Here is a 14,862-nt window from a genome sequence, read left to right on the forward strand (position 1 = left end):
ATACACACTTACACTTTTTTCCTTTTCAAAAGAGAAACAGAAAATAAGAATTCACTTTGGCCTTGCATATGACTTTGCTAATATTAATAAAAAACACAATTTTGTTTCTGAAATTGTTTTAGTAATTGATAAAAGACTCTATGTTGTGCTGTTCTAGGCAATGATTTAGTCTGTCAGCATTCTCCATCCTCAAAACCTCGTCATGTCAGGAAACCTTTAACTCTTTGCATTCAGCACTTGAATTGGAGACTCCTTACAAACCAACAAATAATCATCTTTATATATAAAATGTGTCAGCAATTAGAACTAATCCTTATCTAATTAGTAACTTTAGAAACATATCCAGCCAGGTGTCCAAAATGTAACCCTTGAAGCCAAACCTCCTGACTAAGCTGATATGACGGAAAATAAATCAACATCTTCTGACCAATAAGGATTGAGCTCAGAATATTATAATTCGAAACTAGGCTAAGTTCAGCTACAGATATTCAGCTTAACTGTCTAACGATGACAAATGTGAGGTAGTTTGCAAGCACTTATCTAATCATCAAGCTATTTCAATCTCAAGAGGGCGTGTGGGCGGATCCGATTAGCATATTTATGCATATTCATAGCTACTTGCATTTTTAATGATGGGTGAAAGGCGTAGGGCCATTTTTTATGTAGCGTCCTGAGCATTAAACCATATTAAACAGTTGATTATTCTGCATTAATTATTTAAAATGTTTAAAAACGACACGTTCAGGGGTTCTTTAAGATCTGTGCCATCTGTCTTGGCAACACGGCCGTACGAGGAGAGCGCGTTTGAAGTGCGAGCAATGCAGAATTGAAAGGTGCATATGGGCGACGGCAGACAGTATTTGCCAGGGGTTTCCAACACAATTAGATTAAGAAGGAACTTGACAGCCTGCTGTTCTCTCTCCCTCTCTCTCTCTCTCTCTCTCTCTCTCTCTCTCTCTCTCTCTCTCTCTCTCTCTCTCTCTCTCTCTCTCTCTCTCACTCTTACTCTCTTGTTTGCCAGGCAGTGGGCAGCCCACAGGGTGTTGTGCCCCCTTTCATACCTTTGTAATTGATGAATTGTGGGGTATGCAAATGAGAATCCATAAATCTTATGAATGACAGCTTAATTTATGGGAGCCTTAATGAATGTGGGATTAGATTTTAATTAAATGTCCTCAAAGGCACCCTGAGTGCTAAGTTACATTTTTGTTCTCTCTCTCTCTCTCACTCTCTCTCTCTCTCTCTCTCTCCTGCTCCCTCTCTCTCTCTTGCACTCTCTCGCTCTCTCTTTCTCTTGCTCTCTTTCTTTTTCTGATGAAAATCCCCTGTTTATTGCGTTTTCCCATCCGGACATCAGTTAGATGAACTTTCTGCGGCAGTGGCACCGATAAAGATCGTGTCCATTTTGTTAACCAAAGGAGGCACGATTAATACTTTATATTTGCTTTTATTACGGCGAGAATTATATCGTCCCTGCCGATCAAGCTTTGCGCTTCCCGGAGCTAGTCATTTGCGTGGCTCGGATTAAAGCCACATTTAATCTGGTGCCGTCAGTATGGGTTTAATTAAAACGCTGCCCATTAGGAATGATTAAAAATGCCATTAGGTGTCCAGCTTCTGGAGAGGGGAGAGAGATCTGTGTGTGTGTGTGTGTGTGTGTGTGTGTGTGTGTGTGTGTGTGTGTGTGTGTGTGTGTGTGTGTGTGTTTGTGTGTGGAGGGCCTTTGTTTTTTATTAGCACTGATACAGTAATAACTCCTCATGATTACAGCATTAACAGAAAGTCTAGCAGCATCATGTTCTCAGTTCGATCGCAGCGGATATGTTTGTGCTGCTAAAATCAGTGTGTGTGTGTGTGTGTGTGTGTGTGCGTGTTTGCGAGTGTGTGTGTTTGCATAACTGTGGATGTGCTTGTGCTAAATAGGATGTCCTGTGAAATATTTCTGGATTTGGTGGTGTTTCGACTAAAATAAATTGCAGCAACTGAGTGCGGTTACTGCTGAAAACAATCCTCTCTATTTTTACACCATTTTCAAGACCTCAAGATGTCACATGGGATACTGATTTGCATATAACTTGCATACTCTATCGTGATAGGTGGATAATACATGTGAGATTCAAAAAAGTATTAAATTGTAAAACATATTTCGTTTTTGATTTTTTTAAAGGTTTTACAACAGACCGTCGCTTTGTGAATTGAATCCTTCAAGCTTCTGCATAAAACCATTCAGTAGAGTGGAAGTGGTTAGATGGTTCTAGCACAATTACTATCCAAAGAATCTAAAAATTGCTGCCAATTTAAATGAGCTGGAAAGAGCTACGAAAAACGAGGCATTCTTGATGTCTAAACACTCTTTGTATGAAGTTTGCTTTTAAATACTTGCAATATATAATTGATTTTGGTCATAATGTTTCTTGTGCTGACTTGCAAAATGCTTCTCATTGCCTTGAGTATGCTACATAGCTAAGTGACTTGCCTAAGCTAAGACTTTTTTGCTCATCTTTACAGCCAAGTAGCTACTGTTGAAATTTGATAATTCTTAGCTAGATTTCTTTATCGAATGACATGACATTCATCACAGACTCAAATGAAATTTTGCAAGTCAGCAAAATAATATTAATCAGCACCAATGGCCAGCTTATGAATATTAATGACCGGATGGGTTCTGTTAATTGATTTTCATCGAAACACTCAGAAATAATAGAAAGAAAAACACATGAAGATAACATGATATCTCACATTTAACGCTTAACGCTGCAACGGAAAGAGCATGGAGAGAAACGGGCCTGTATTTGATCATCTGATATGTTATATGAGAACGACACATGCATCCTGAACAAAAGATGACCTAACTGCTCGACTTATCCTGTTATATGTATTATGTGTAGACCTGCTCCGGCTTTTTTTTCTCAGCGCTTTGCTAAGATAGCCTTTGCTAAAATAAATGATACTGTACAACACTCTGTTCTGTGAGTTGTGGATGCATTGAGGTGAAAGAGCTAAACCTGTCATAATCCTCCCTTACAGTTTAAAAGGTCATTCGCTGCCATTAAGAAAAAGCCATTTTGTTCATTTATTTACTCTCTGCGGCAGACAGATAAAGAAACGGAACAATTAGGGAGCGGCGAGAGGGAGATTTTGAAAGGGCAAATGGTGGAGAGCTTAATATTTTATGAGGGATGATTGGCGCTCGCGGTGTGCGCGCAAGTGTGTGTGTGTGTGTGTGTGTGTATGTGTAAAGGAACAGTTTGGACAATGAAATTTGTAGTACACAGATATTCACTTGTCTCACTTGTAGTTGTAGTTTCACTTGTGCATCGTGGGCCACAAAGCTAATTTAGCTAACAAGGTGAAAACTCACGTCTAAATCCTAGCAGCTTGATTTTATTTGGCTCGGTAGTGTTTGTGCATTAAACAGTTCAATATATAAAATTAGATTGGAAATGTATTATCATCTGAATCACTTAGCATGAATTTCAGATAAAGTAAGAGGCCAGTGTGTGACCACTATAAACTACATGCTAGCTACATTATCCTTATAGAAGCCTAATATCCTTAAAGAAGATATTTTCATACCATAGATAGGTCTGGGTGCTGGACTAAATTTGTTGAAATAAAAAAATAGTTTCATATTTGCAAGCTACTATATTGTATACCAGCTGCATGGCATATCTTTACAGTTTTTACCACAAAACATGCTAGACATGGATATCTCCAATTAAATTCTGTATCGTAATACATCGAAACAGGTGGTTAAAAAAGGAAGCTTTAATCCTTTGACATCTGAGTCGAGTGTCGTCTTGTGAGAAACTGTTAGCTAGCCAGCAAACCTAATTGTCCCTTTTTATCTCATATCCAACAGGCGAGCTATAAATGATATGAGTGTGAGTAATGTGAGAAGAAATCCAGGTCACTGCGTTAAGCAGAGAGCTGATCTTGCCATGTGTAAACTCGAATTCAGATGAAGTGCGTGAATGCCGAGGAGCAGGTAACGAGGTGCACTGTATCAATAATTCATGAGGGAAAAATGGCTGATTGTGGAAAAGGCAGATGAGTCTACTGTGTGATCTAATTACTGGAAAAAGAGAGAGACGGCAGAAAGGCGAATGTCCTTGAGAGCATTTACTGACGCTTACTCTGCATTGTGAATATGTTCAAGTCTCTCTCTTTCTCTCTCTCTCTCTCTCTCTCTCTCTCTCTCTCTCTCTCTCTCTCTCTCTCTCTCACTCTCTCTCTGTCTATTTCGCCTGTATAAATGTATATTTACACATCAAGTCATTTCCATTGAAAAGAAATGCCTGGTTTTCTATTTACTCCTGAGCCTTTGTTATGATTATTTAGATCAGGACACTTTATACCAATTCAAATAAAAGTATCAGACCGTGCGTGTGTGTGAAAATGTGTTTGTGAAGGATGGTATTAATGTGTTCTGCCCTTTGAAACACCTGATCCCCTTTTGTCCCGCCAGCACAATAGTTTCAAATCGCACTCGCATTCAGTGCAGGCAATTGAATTGAACTAGCTCTGTGTTCTCTGCTTTTCAGCTCCAGACCTGGCCGACCTCCTAAAAGGACCCAGAGTGTGACGTCCCCCGAGAGTCCACACATCCTGCCCCACTCTGTCTCTGGACTCATGTCCTCAGGACTCATGTCTCACACAGGTAACACAGAATCAGACAGGTTAACAATAGACTTGTGCCCACAATTGGTTATATGATATATCCTAATATTCAATTACACATTGTTACTACTGCTGCATTCCAGTCAGGAATAGAATACCTAGACAAAATGAGTTTTGGCGCAACATTTACAGTTCCAGAGTACCATTTGAAAGGTCTCCTTACTTGGGACAAATTTGAAGACAGTATCCATTATCCACAATTGCAGTCCTGAATTCGTTTCATCTGATGAGATATCCTTTAAATCTGCATAAAAACATGTCATACTGTCATTTTGTACATATTTGCTTCATCGTGGTTTATGATATTGCCACAGTTTGGTATACTGATATCTGTGACTGAAGCTGAGTAAAAGTTTTCCCCACAATTTTTTTATTATTAATGGAATGAAGAGAATTATAAGATGTTGCATCCAATAAGACACCACAGAGGAACTTTGTACCAAATGGGACGGACACTTATGCTGCCCAAAACTTCTATTCATATGCCCCCACCTGCAATATATCCCAAAACTGATAATAGTCTCATGCAGATGGAACTGATGCCTCTTGTGGAGCTACAATAAATGACTACTGTAAACAACAAAGGTTTGTGTATGTATGAGTGTGTGTTTGTGTGTGCCTTTGAGAATAGATGCAAGAGGGTATGTCGAGGGAATACACCTTGTTGGATTCCAAGGCATCATACACTCATTTAGACCTAGAAGCAATGTTTTTTTCCCACCAGTCCATTTCCTAGTATGTTTTTGGAAGGCCGAAGGAAACCAGAGAACCTGGAGAAAACCTACAATTCCACACAACCAAGAAAAGTTACAACTTTTCACTAGAGCATCATTGAAGTTTATTAATTTTTTTTATACTCATCTAATAGCGATAGTCTATATTTGATATATATATATATATATATATATATATATATATATATATATATATATATATATATATATAACAGGTTTGATTAGTTACTGACCGTATTTGAAAGTCTTGACATACAGTACACAGAGTTGTATAGCGGGTGATCAAGGAACAAAATCAGGTCAGACTTGACAGCTAAGCAATTATTATAGTTAAAAATGTAATATCAGCATACACCTAATGAGTGTAATACACCTCTCAGTAAAAAAAAAAAAAACGGAGATAGAGTCCAATTAAGATCTCCCTTCATTTCCCTTTTCCCAGTGTTTCCCAAAGGCAGTCCTCGAGGACCAAGATGTTACACTTTCTGATCTCATGTTGCTAGCATGCCTTGATTAAAATCACCTACGCTTTGATAATTAAGTCGTCAAGTTAAATGAGGTGTTTTAGTACGGAAAACATTAACCTGCACACTAAGTGCTCTAACCCCATGCATCCTATAAGGGAAAAGAAATGATTTTAATATGAATCTGACTTATTTTTCATTATGTTTTGACCTTATGCATTCATTATTCTTGAAGTAGCTCAAGTCTGCTGAAGTAATGAGCAGAAATGTACAGTATAAACCATCTCCTTTCCCTCCCGGCGTGTCTGTGAAGCTAAACACTCATCTGCTACGACATCTGAGCTGCCCTTGCCTTTGTGTGTGTGTGTGTGTGTGTGTGTGTGTGTGTGTGTGTGTGTGTGTGTGTGTGTGTGTGTGTGTGTGTGTGTATATGCTCTTTTCCCGCCACTCCTCAAAGAGAGCCCTAGAAAAGAGAGGCCCATACGTTTGTACTCATTTGGAAAGAGCAGAGCAGGTGAGAGATAGTGGGTGAGAGAGAGACAGAGAAAAGAGAAAGAAAGAGAGAGAGAGAGAGAAAGAGAGAGAGAGAGAGAGAGAGAGAGAGAAAGAAAGGTGTGTTGAGGGGGTGGGATCTCTAATGCAGGCAGCCTCAAGTTTTCTTTTATCTTCAACAGAGGTCACACTATCAATGTCAACTATGGAGATGGGAACTCAAAAGCCTCTGGGGGACGGAGGGAGGGAAAAAAGAGAGAGAGGAAGATGGAAAGAGGACAGTTTTTTTTCCTTTGAGAGGCTCAAAGAGGGAGAAAGAAGAACGCTTTGATATGGTTCTCTCTGCTGGCTGAATGGGGGCCTTGGCTTTCATGCTCTGATCTTGACATTTTGTGAAAGGATTTGGAGAGCGACTGAGAAAAAACACACACACACATACACACATACACACATACGGTGTCTCCTTTTAACTTGCACATAAATTGTAGACAGTTTCAGTTTGTCTAAATGCCAGGTAGCTAAAAGTAGCAGGACTCAGTTTAGGCTAGTCTGTGTGTGAAATGCACTTCTCTGGAGTGTTTGGAAAAGGTTTATTTATTTAAATTTTTTTGGCAAATATACTTTTATTTGACAGGACCATATTTTCTAGATTATATTTGTCCTCAGCTAGATTTGTTTATACAATGAAGTCATGCATTTAGAAGACATTTTGCATAATCTAATTGATGGACAATATTTCCGGGGGGTTTTGCAGTGCATTTGCTATTTCAGCAATTACGATATTTGCAGTCAGCACTGGAAAGAGCATGGCAGATTTTGGGTAAAACTCCAATTGTCAGTTTCAGTTCAGAGTTTTGGATGGTTTACGGTGTGCCATTTATTTGATAACACTATAGTTTAGTTATACTATTATGCTTCAGCTCCTTTGTTAGTTTTTCTATGGAAGGCATAATACCAGCTACTAATCACAGTGCATTGTCACAAACAACAACACATGACGGACAAAACCACTAACGCACAGCCCAATTCAAACAATGATCTCACACTTAATTATAAACAAATTTGTAAAAAAAAAAAAAGAAAAAAGCTTTACTATATGTCCTAATTTCATACATTTTCATAAAACCTGTCTCATATTTATAACTTGTAATAATAACTTTTTTGGAGCAAATAGAGGAAGTGAAAAGAGGAAATATGCCTATTATTGTGAATATGCCCAGAAACTGTAAACTTTGGCATATTTGACTAATTTTCATGTCATTTTTGTAATAATTTTATGTTAGAGGAATTGACAGGAAATATACTATTAACTTTAAATGCAAAACATGAACTAAGGCTCAAACATTATTATGTAGTGTGGGAATTACTAGGTGTTTAATAAGGTTCATGACTTAATAGCAGGCCGCTCAAGATCTTCCACTCCAAAACACATTCAAACCATATCTACATGGAGCTGGCTTTGTGTACATGTCATGCTGAAACAGGTTTAAGTTACCTAGATCAAGTGAAGGTACATTTTTTATGCTACTACATCCAAAGACGTCTTTTATAATTGTGTGTCTCCAGCTTTGTTGTAAAACTTGGGGAAAGAACCACATATGGCTGGAAAAGTTAGATGTCCCAATACTTTTGTCTGTATAGTGTATATTTGGTATACATACTTTGTAAAGCTCAAGAGTTTTGATGAATCTGAACAACTCGCAGCAGTTTTGTTGTGTTTGAAATAGAATAAGGCAGTGGCATGATACTAATCTGGGTCTAATTGAATTATGATATAGCACACACTACGACACACACGCGCACATTCACGCAGCCAGTGTGGTTCAGTGAAGACAGGTGCCTAATACTCTAATACCGTGCACTGTAATTAACAGTGTGTGATATGGGACATGCTGCTCTGGTTTTGCTCACACTCAACCTGAATATTGCAATATATCATATAACTGATTATCCTCACACACACACCCAATCATTCTTAACGTCACGAACACAATAGCAGTTCTCAGGGCAGACTGTGAATGCTTAGAGGGCCAGTCATTTGACAGCACTAGTAGATATTAATAGACTAGTCACTTTGGCATTTTAATTTGACATTGTCCACTTCTCGCGTCACTCAGTTCAGTGGTACTGCATTTCTCTTCATTACGTGAAACGCTGATAGTATTAAAAAAATTAATGATTTATTTTCTGACAGCGATTTGAGCTTATATTTATATATATAGTAAGAATTATAAAGTAAGATTTAAATTAGACCTTGCATACTACATACAGTCAGGTACAGAAGATTTTGAGCTCCCCATTGGTTTTAAATGGAGAATTCTGAATTGATGGCTATTGGATATTTCAATTTTTATAAAAAAATAAAAAATAATAATAATAATACATTTTAAGAATCTTACAAATTCTTAACATACGGTTAGTAAATTAGTAAAAAACAAAAAAAAAAGTAAAAGAAGATATATCAAAATAAGACCAAATGAGGAACATGTATGGTACATTACCTTATAGTTAAACATAGAGAGAGAAAATCTTTTGCTTGCAGAGGAAGAACTAAGTCAATTGATTAATTTTGTCAAGACTGCAAATTTTGGATTACACCTGACCGTAAGATTGGTGCTCTTGGAACATCCCATTCCACATTTAGTCTGCATTTGCTGTTATAATAACCTCCACTCTTCTGGGAAGATGTTCCACTAGATTTTGGAGTGTACTTGTGGAGATTTGTGTTCATTTAGCGACAAGGGTGTTAGTAAAGTCAGGTACTGATGTAGGGGGAGGAGGCCTGGGGTGCAGTTAGGTGTCCGAATACATTTGTGGACATAGTGTATACTGTCAGGACTATGAAGCCCATAGCTATATAAACTTGCCATCCCAGGCATCTATGTACTTTTTACAATATATTTTTACAAAAAAACTAAATTAGTATATCTCTCAGCCAACTATCTTGAAAAATGCTATTCCATCATTTAGCACCTTTTAGCTAGTCAGAAACTGACTAGCTAAAAGGTGCTAAATGATGGAATAGCATGGGTGACCAACACATGGAATTGTGTAGCACACTGGACATTTCAATTGCCTATGAGTTTGCTAGTGCATTTGTCCAGCTCTTTATTTGAACTTGTAATGTAGTGTAGTATTGTGAGACTGACTGTCCATTTTCCTATTTTGTAATCTTTTTTTTTTTTGCTTCTATCCCCTGTTTCTTTCTCACCCTCTCTGTCTTGTCCTCTCTGTCTGTCTTTCTTTTTCTGGTTTTACAGGCCTGACCGCTGCTACTTTAGCCGAGGCCATGAAGAAAAAGATTAAACTGGAGGTTTTGAACAGCTACCATGGCACCAACAACCATGGCCCAGACCCTGAGAACGGAGACGTTAACACAGGCCTGGGTGAGTCTCGCCGAAAACTTTCCAAACACATCCACGCATTTCAGTTTTTATATGTGTAAACATTCTCTGAGTGTTATTTTTGAGCACAAACTAAATCTGATCAATCTAAATCAGTCAGTGGTGCTCCAAAAAAACTTTGTCTGTAAATACATCATGTTTAGCTGGTCACGAATACATTCCTGAATCCCTTATTATTATTGTTCTGTTTTTATTAAGATCCCATTAGATATCCTGCCATTAACCCTTGACTCATGGCTAAATAAGGGTGCAAAGAATTTAGTATCATCCCCATATTATACTTAAAAAAGGAAATGTGAACAATCCTGTGTAGCAGCTAAATATAACATGCTTTATCAAAAAATACAGCTCCCTTTTTTCAAGCCAGCCTGATCCTTTAAACAGATGTCATATTGAAAAACAAAAACAGTTCAGATTATAAAAGGATATACGTTTTCATAGGAATCAACATTATCATGGAGATTCATGCCCCTCTCTGGCTACGCCTATTATTGTGTTCAATTACCACAGGGGAAAAAAAGAGATGGCTCTATAAGACACTTCGAAATGTCCCTTATTTTATGATTCGTAAGCAGATTTAAAGGAGCAAATGCTCAGGAAATGAGGTCATAGTCTTTAGAGGGAGAAGAGTAGAAGAACAGGGGCCAAGATGTCACAGCGAGAAGGATAAGTGTGAATAAGATTAGCCAGGTTTTACCTATAGATGCTAATGAGGATGGCACTTTTTTATCTCCGGCAGTTTAAAGTGAGGGTAACCTTGAGTGCGCGAGTCCTCGCCCAGAGTACTAATAGAGAAAAGAGACGGGTATAAGAGGGATGGGTGGGACAGAATAGCAATTTCTCCCTTTCTCTGTCTTTGTCCTGTTCTTGTTTTTTGTGGTCGAGTTTGATCTTATTTCGATATTCTTAATGTTTTTCAAATAATTTCTGTTCTTTGTAAAACAGTCGCCTCAGCAGTAATATATACTTTTTGTAATAATAATAGCAAGCTCTGTAAAAAAAGATTATACAAATAAATCAAAGTAAAACACATCTCCCGGGAGCAGCGGCTGCTAACAGCAGCGGTGGTCACCCTGGAAGAACTTTTTCATCAGACTGGACAATACTGCTTTTATTTTTCAAATGATAAGTTATAGTTCAGGCAACTCATATTACTAACTGCAGGCAAGTAAGTCAAATTAGTGGGTACTGATAAGCTAGCTGGCTAGAACCTGCTAGCTTTAGCACATTTTGCTATCTGGGAATGCAAATGACTGTCAATCATTAGTTGGGCCAGGTGTGTAAAATTTTCATCAGGAATCCTAAGAGTTTTTTAAAACAAGTATGTTTAGAGTCATTAATGATAACACGCTTTAACAACATAAACTCAATATTTCAGGATGAAAAATAGCTTGTTGCTAAAGAGCCCAGTTCTTTTAGAAACCGCTTTGCATCTAATACCTTGCCTGCATTTACATTCTAAACAAAAGGCAAACTGAGTGTATAGCGATTCTTAGCATGATCATCTTTTTATGCTATTGTAGTGGCTTCAACTAGTAGCTTCCATACATCACTAGCCATTGAGGGTTGGATAGAATATTCCCAGAAATATTGATGACTGAATACTGAAAATAATTTCCCAAAATAAAAAAGTGTAAAAGAACATTAAAGCAAATTCAACCTACCCAAGGTGGTAATACACCCTGTATGGTTTTGTATTGAGCATTGTAGTGCAGCCGATTAAGTTGGGAGCTCCCTGAAGAACCGGGACTAGACCAATGCAGACATGGGAAGAATATTCAAAACATAGACATTTACCCAAGCTCAGGTTCGGATCACGAGCTCTGAAAAAAAATTATATTAGTAATAGTTTAAAAGCTATGGTTAATTGCAGATGTGCACCTTTAAATATTTACCTGCATTAAGTAACAGAGCAATGGATGGAATGTTTTATGATGCATACTGTACTTGTGATAAATTACTTCTCAGTGGAACTTTGGCAGTGCTCCAGATATGATTGGTACCCTGTTTTTAGCAGCCCTGATTACCAGGATGTGAGCTCATCCTTGGTTAAATAGAGATCCCTTGAACAGCTGTGCCCTCTGAGCAGGAAATGGAAGGCTATAGACACTTTTAAGCTGTCCTGTCACAAAGGAATGTAGCAAGGAAGTGTGCTTTTGTGAAAGATGCTAAACAGACAGCTGGTTTTCTACATTGATAACCGCACCGGACTGGACTGATATTCGGAAGGAAAACAGTGATAAACTTAACACTTAGCGTTTATTTCTTAGCAGATGCTTCTATCCAAAGTGACCTGCAAGTGAAAAAGCCATCTGTCATCTGTCAGGATTTAAGCCATGCTCTCAACACTGATTCTTTGGTGGTCCTAATCCTCAGCTATTCAGTACAGTCCATTCTGAAGTACTTCTGTCTATTCTCTACCCATGTTGAAGTATCTTCCTCTGTTAAGGTAAAACAGTAATATACTTGGAATGGACTTCAACAGCTTTTTAAAAAAACAAAGCCTACTGTTGCACAATTATGGACACACATGTAAACAAGTGTCTATCGTCCTACATCTACCATCCTACTGTCAATGGCTGCTGCAGTGGCGACAAGCTTAGCAGATCATACTTACCACTTTCAATTAACACATTCCAGCTGCGCCAGGGGATCCCCAGATGTTCCCAAGCCAATTATTGGATATAGTACCTGTAGCGGTTCCTGGGCCTACCCCAGGGTCTCCATTAAGTGGGACATGCCTGGATGATCTCAAGTAGGAGCCAAGCAGGAGGCATCCTTAAGAGATCATTGAACTGCATAAGAAGTTTCCAATTCATTTAAAGAAATGAAGGTGCTTTTGTGGATTGCTGTGCATTTCAGCCAGCCACAGACAGTAAGCCCACACTGGGGCAAATGATTGTCATTTGTACCGTTGACCTTTGGACTGTACATGAGAGTAGGGCTGTATATTGTATTGACTAATAAAACCATCATAAATCTCAGTAGCAGTGTCCCTCTCAAAGAAGTCCCTTAAGTAGTGGTCATCCATTTGGAGTTAACATGTATTGTTTTTCAGGATATTGTTTAAGAACAACCCTAGAAATAACTACACCCTTTAAAGTTCAGAGTAGGCTTCAGTTATTAAAGCTTCAGTGTGAAGTTTATATTAATATTCACACTGGAAATTCAGGATTTTCAGAGGTCATAAAGAGCTGCACACATTTAAAAAGTAGTTCATTCTTTGTCTGTTTTCTCAAGGTGTCTTTTCTTACAATAGCATGTAGACTACTGTCTTAAAAACCAAGCACTTGCCTTTAAGCCCCAAAAATCAAGGGGAGAAAATGCAGACTGAAGAACTAAATACCTCTGAAATGTGTGCAACTCTCATGTAACTTCAGAATAATGCTTAAGTCTGGAGGTAAATCTGAGATCTAAACAACTTCTGTATTAAATCCTCTCTACACTCAATTTACTAAAATCTGATTCAGTTCATAGTTTAGATTTTAGAGACATTAAAGTACTGCTGAAGAAGCTCATATGCAAGTGTTCAGTTACATGTATGGCCATAATCCAGAGAGACGTACAATTATCTCATTTATACAACTGAGCAGTAGAGACTTGCCTTAACAGCCCAGCAGTGGCAACGCTGGGAAATGAACTTATGGCCTTCCACTCCAAAGTCCAAAGTCTGAGCCTCCACTTCCTTTTTCCCACTGCTGCTTTTCAGTGGCTAGCTCAGACTGTGCCTTGTTCTGGACTTGAAAATACTGAGGGGTAAAGTCTTTGGTTTGCCTCTTTGAGGGAAACCCTGAGAAATTCTTGTACTATCCTACAACAGCAGGTTTCTCATTTAGGAAAAGTTCCAACTGGACCGTTTTAAAATAACTCGAAAACCATTAACCACCTAGAGAGCAATTAAAGTGTAGATAATCTAAAAGGTTTAAAGGAGACAGAGGCACAGGAGTAGGTGAATAAAAGACGAGAAGAAAAGTAAGTAAGAGAAAACAGAAGCAAAGGCAAGGAGTTGAGCTGATCTGGTTAGAGGTGTGATTTCTCCAGGGCCTTGACCCTTCACACATACACACCTATTAGTGTGTTCCCTCTTGTGGGCTTCAGGTGACAGATAAGTGCAACGTTCCTCAAAATTTATAATGGGATTTGATGGAGGGAGAAATAGGATTCCTACAGGACGCTGGGATAATGGGGAAAATCAGCTGATAATAGATGAACGCTTAATGAAGTTGAACAGCCTGGGCGCTCCCCAAACCCCACTTCTTCTCTTTCTCTATTAAATCCTGTACGACCAGCTGAGAATCAGCAGAAAATGGAGTGCCTATGATGAGGATGCTCTCAGAAGAGCAGGAGGCATAGGGCATAGATAACCTCTGAACTGGATCAGAGTTTTCTGTTTACATCTTTATATTTGATGGGGGAAGAAAAGTTGGAGAAGTTTACTACAAATCTCATCAAGCATTACCAACCTGATACATTTATATGCTGAGAAGTCTGTGCTCAAAAACAGGGTCGTAAAAGATCATAATCGTTTTTAATTATTATTTATTAATAACTTTTTTTTACCTTGTCAAAAACATCTTATCAGATTTAATCTAATAAATTAATTGTAATTAATATATATATATATATATTGTGTGTATTATAAAATTTATATATATTATTATAATAGTTATTATTAATAATATTATTGTAATAATAATAATAATAATAGTCTAATAGTAGTTGTTATTTTTATACTTAATAGTTAATTTGATCTTATTTATTAATAGAAAATACGAATACAGTTATTAATTCTAATTCACATTATCATTATAATAATTATTATATTATTATATAGTTAGAAGCAGCATTTTTTTTTATTATTCCATCGTTTGCCATAAAGACTGAAACCCTACAGGAATTTGGGGTTTACACAGAAAATAGGTCTTCAAGTATTCTTTTGTAAAGTTAAAAGATCTTAGTCAGCTGAATTGTAGGTACTACTTTCATACGAGACATTCTACTTGCAACTTTAAGAATATCACTTTAGACATTCTATTAAGGGCAAATCAAGAGTATATATTTTATAGGGTGCTCTTTGATTTTGGACCA

At 37.7% G+C, this 14,862-nt stretch overlaps 1 protein-coding gene across 3 annotated transcripts in view; it reads left to right on the plus strand.

The window, feature by feature from the left end:
* Positions 1 to 14,862, plus strand: part of dachc (dachshund c) — a 66,169-nt gene that overhangs the window by 23,285 nt on the left and 28,022 nt on the right. For all 3 annotated transcript variants that reach the window (XM_046837903.1, XM_046837901.1, XM_046837902.1), the window contains exons 2-3: positions 4,545 to 4,660; positions 9,631 to 9,756. In XM_046837903.1, coding sequence (XP_046693859.1) covers positions 4,545 to 4,660; positions 9,631 to 9,756 — 242 coding nt within the window. The remainder of the gene's footprint in view (positions 1 to 4,544; positions 4,661 to 9,630; positions 9,757 to 14,862) is intronic.

This window comes from Silurus meridionalis, chromosome 24 (assembly GCF_014805685.1).
Source record: "Silurus meridionalis isolate SWU-2019-XX chromosome 24, ASM1480568v1, whole genome shotgun sequence".
Lineage (NCBI taxonomy): Eukaryota > Metazoa > Chordata > Actinopteri > Siluriformes > Siluridae > Silurus > Silurus meridionalis.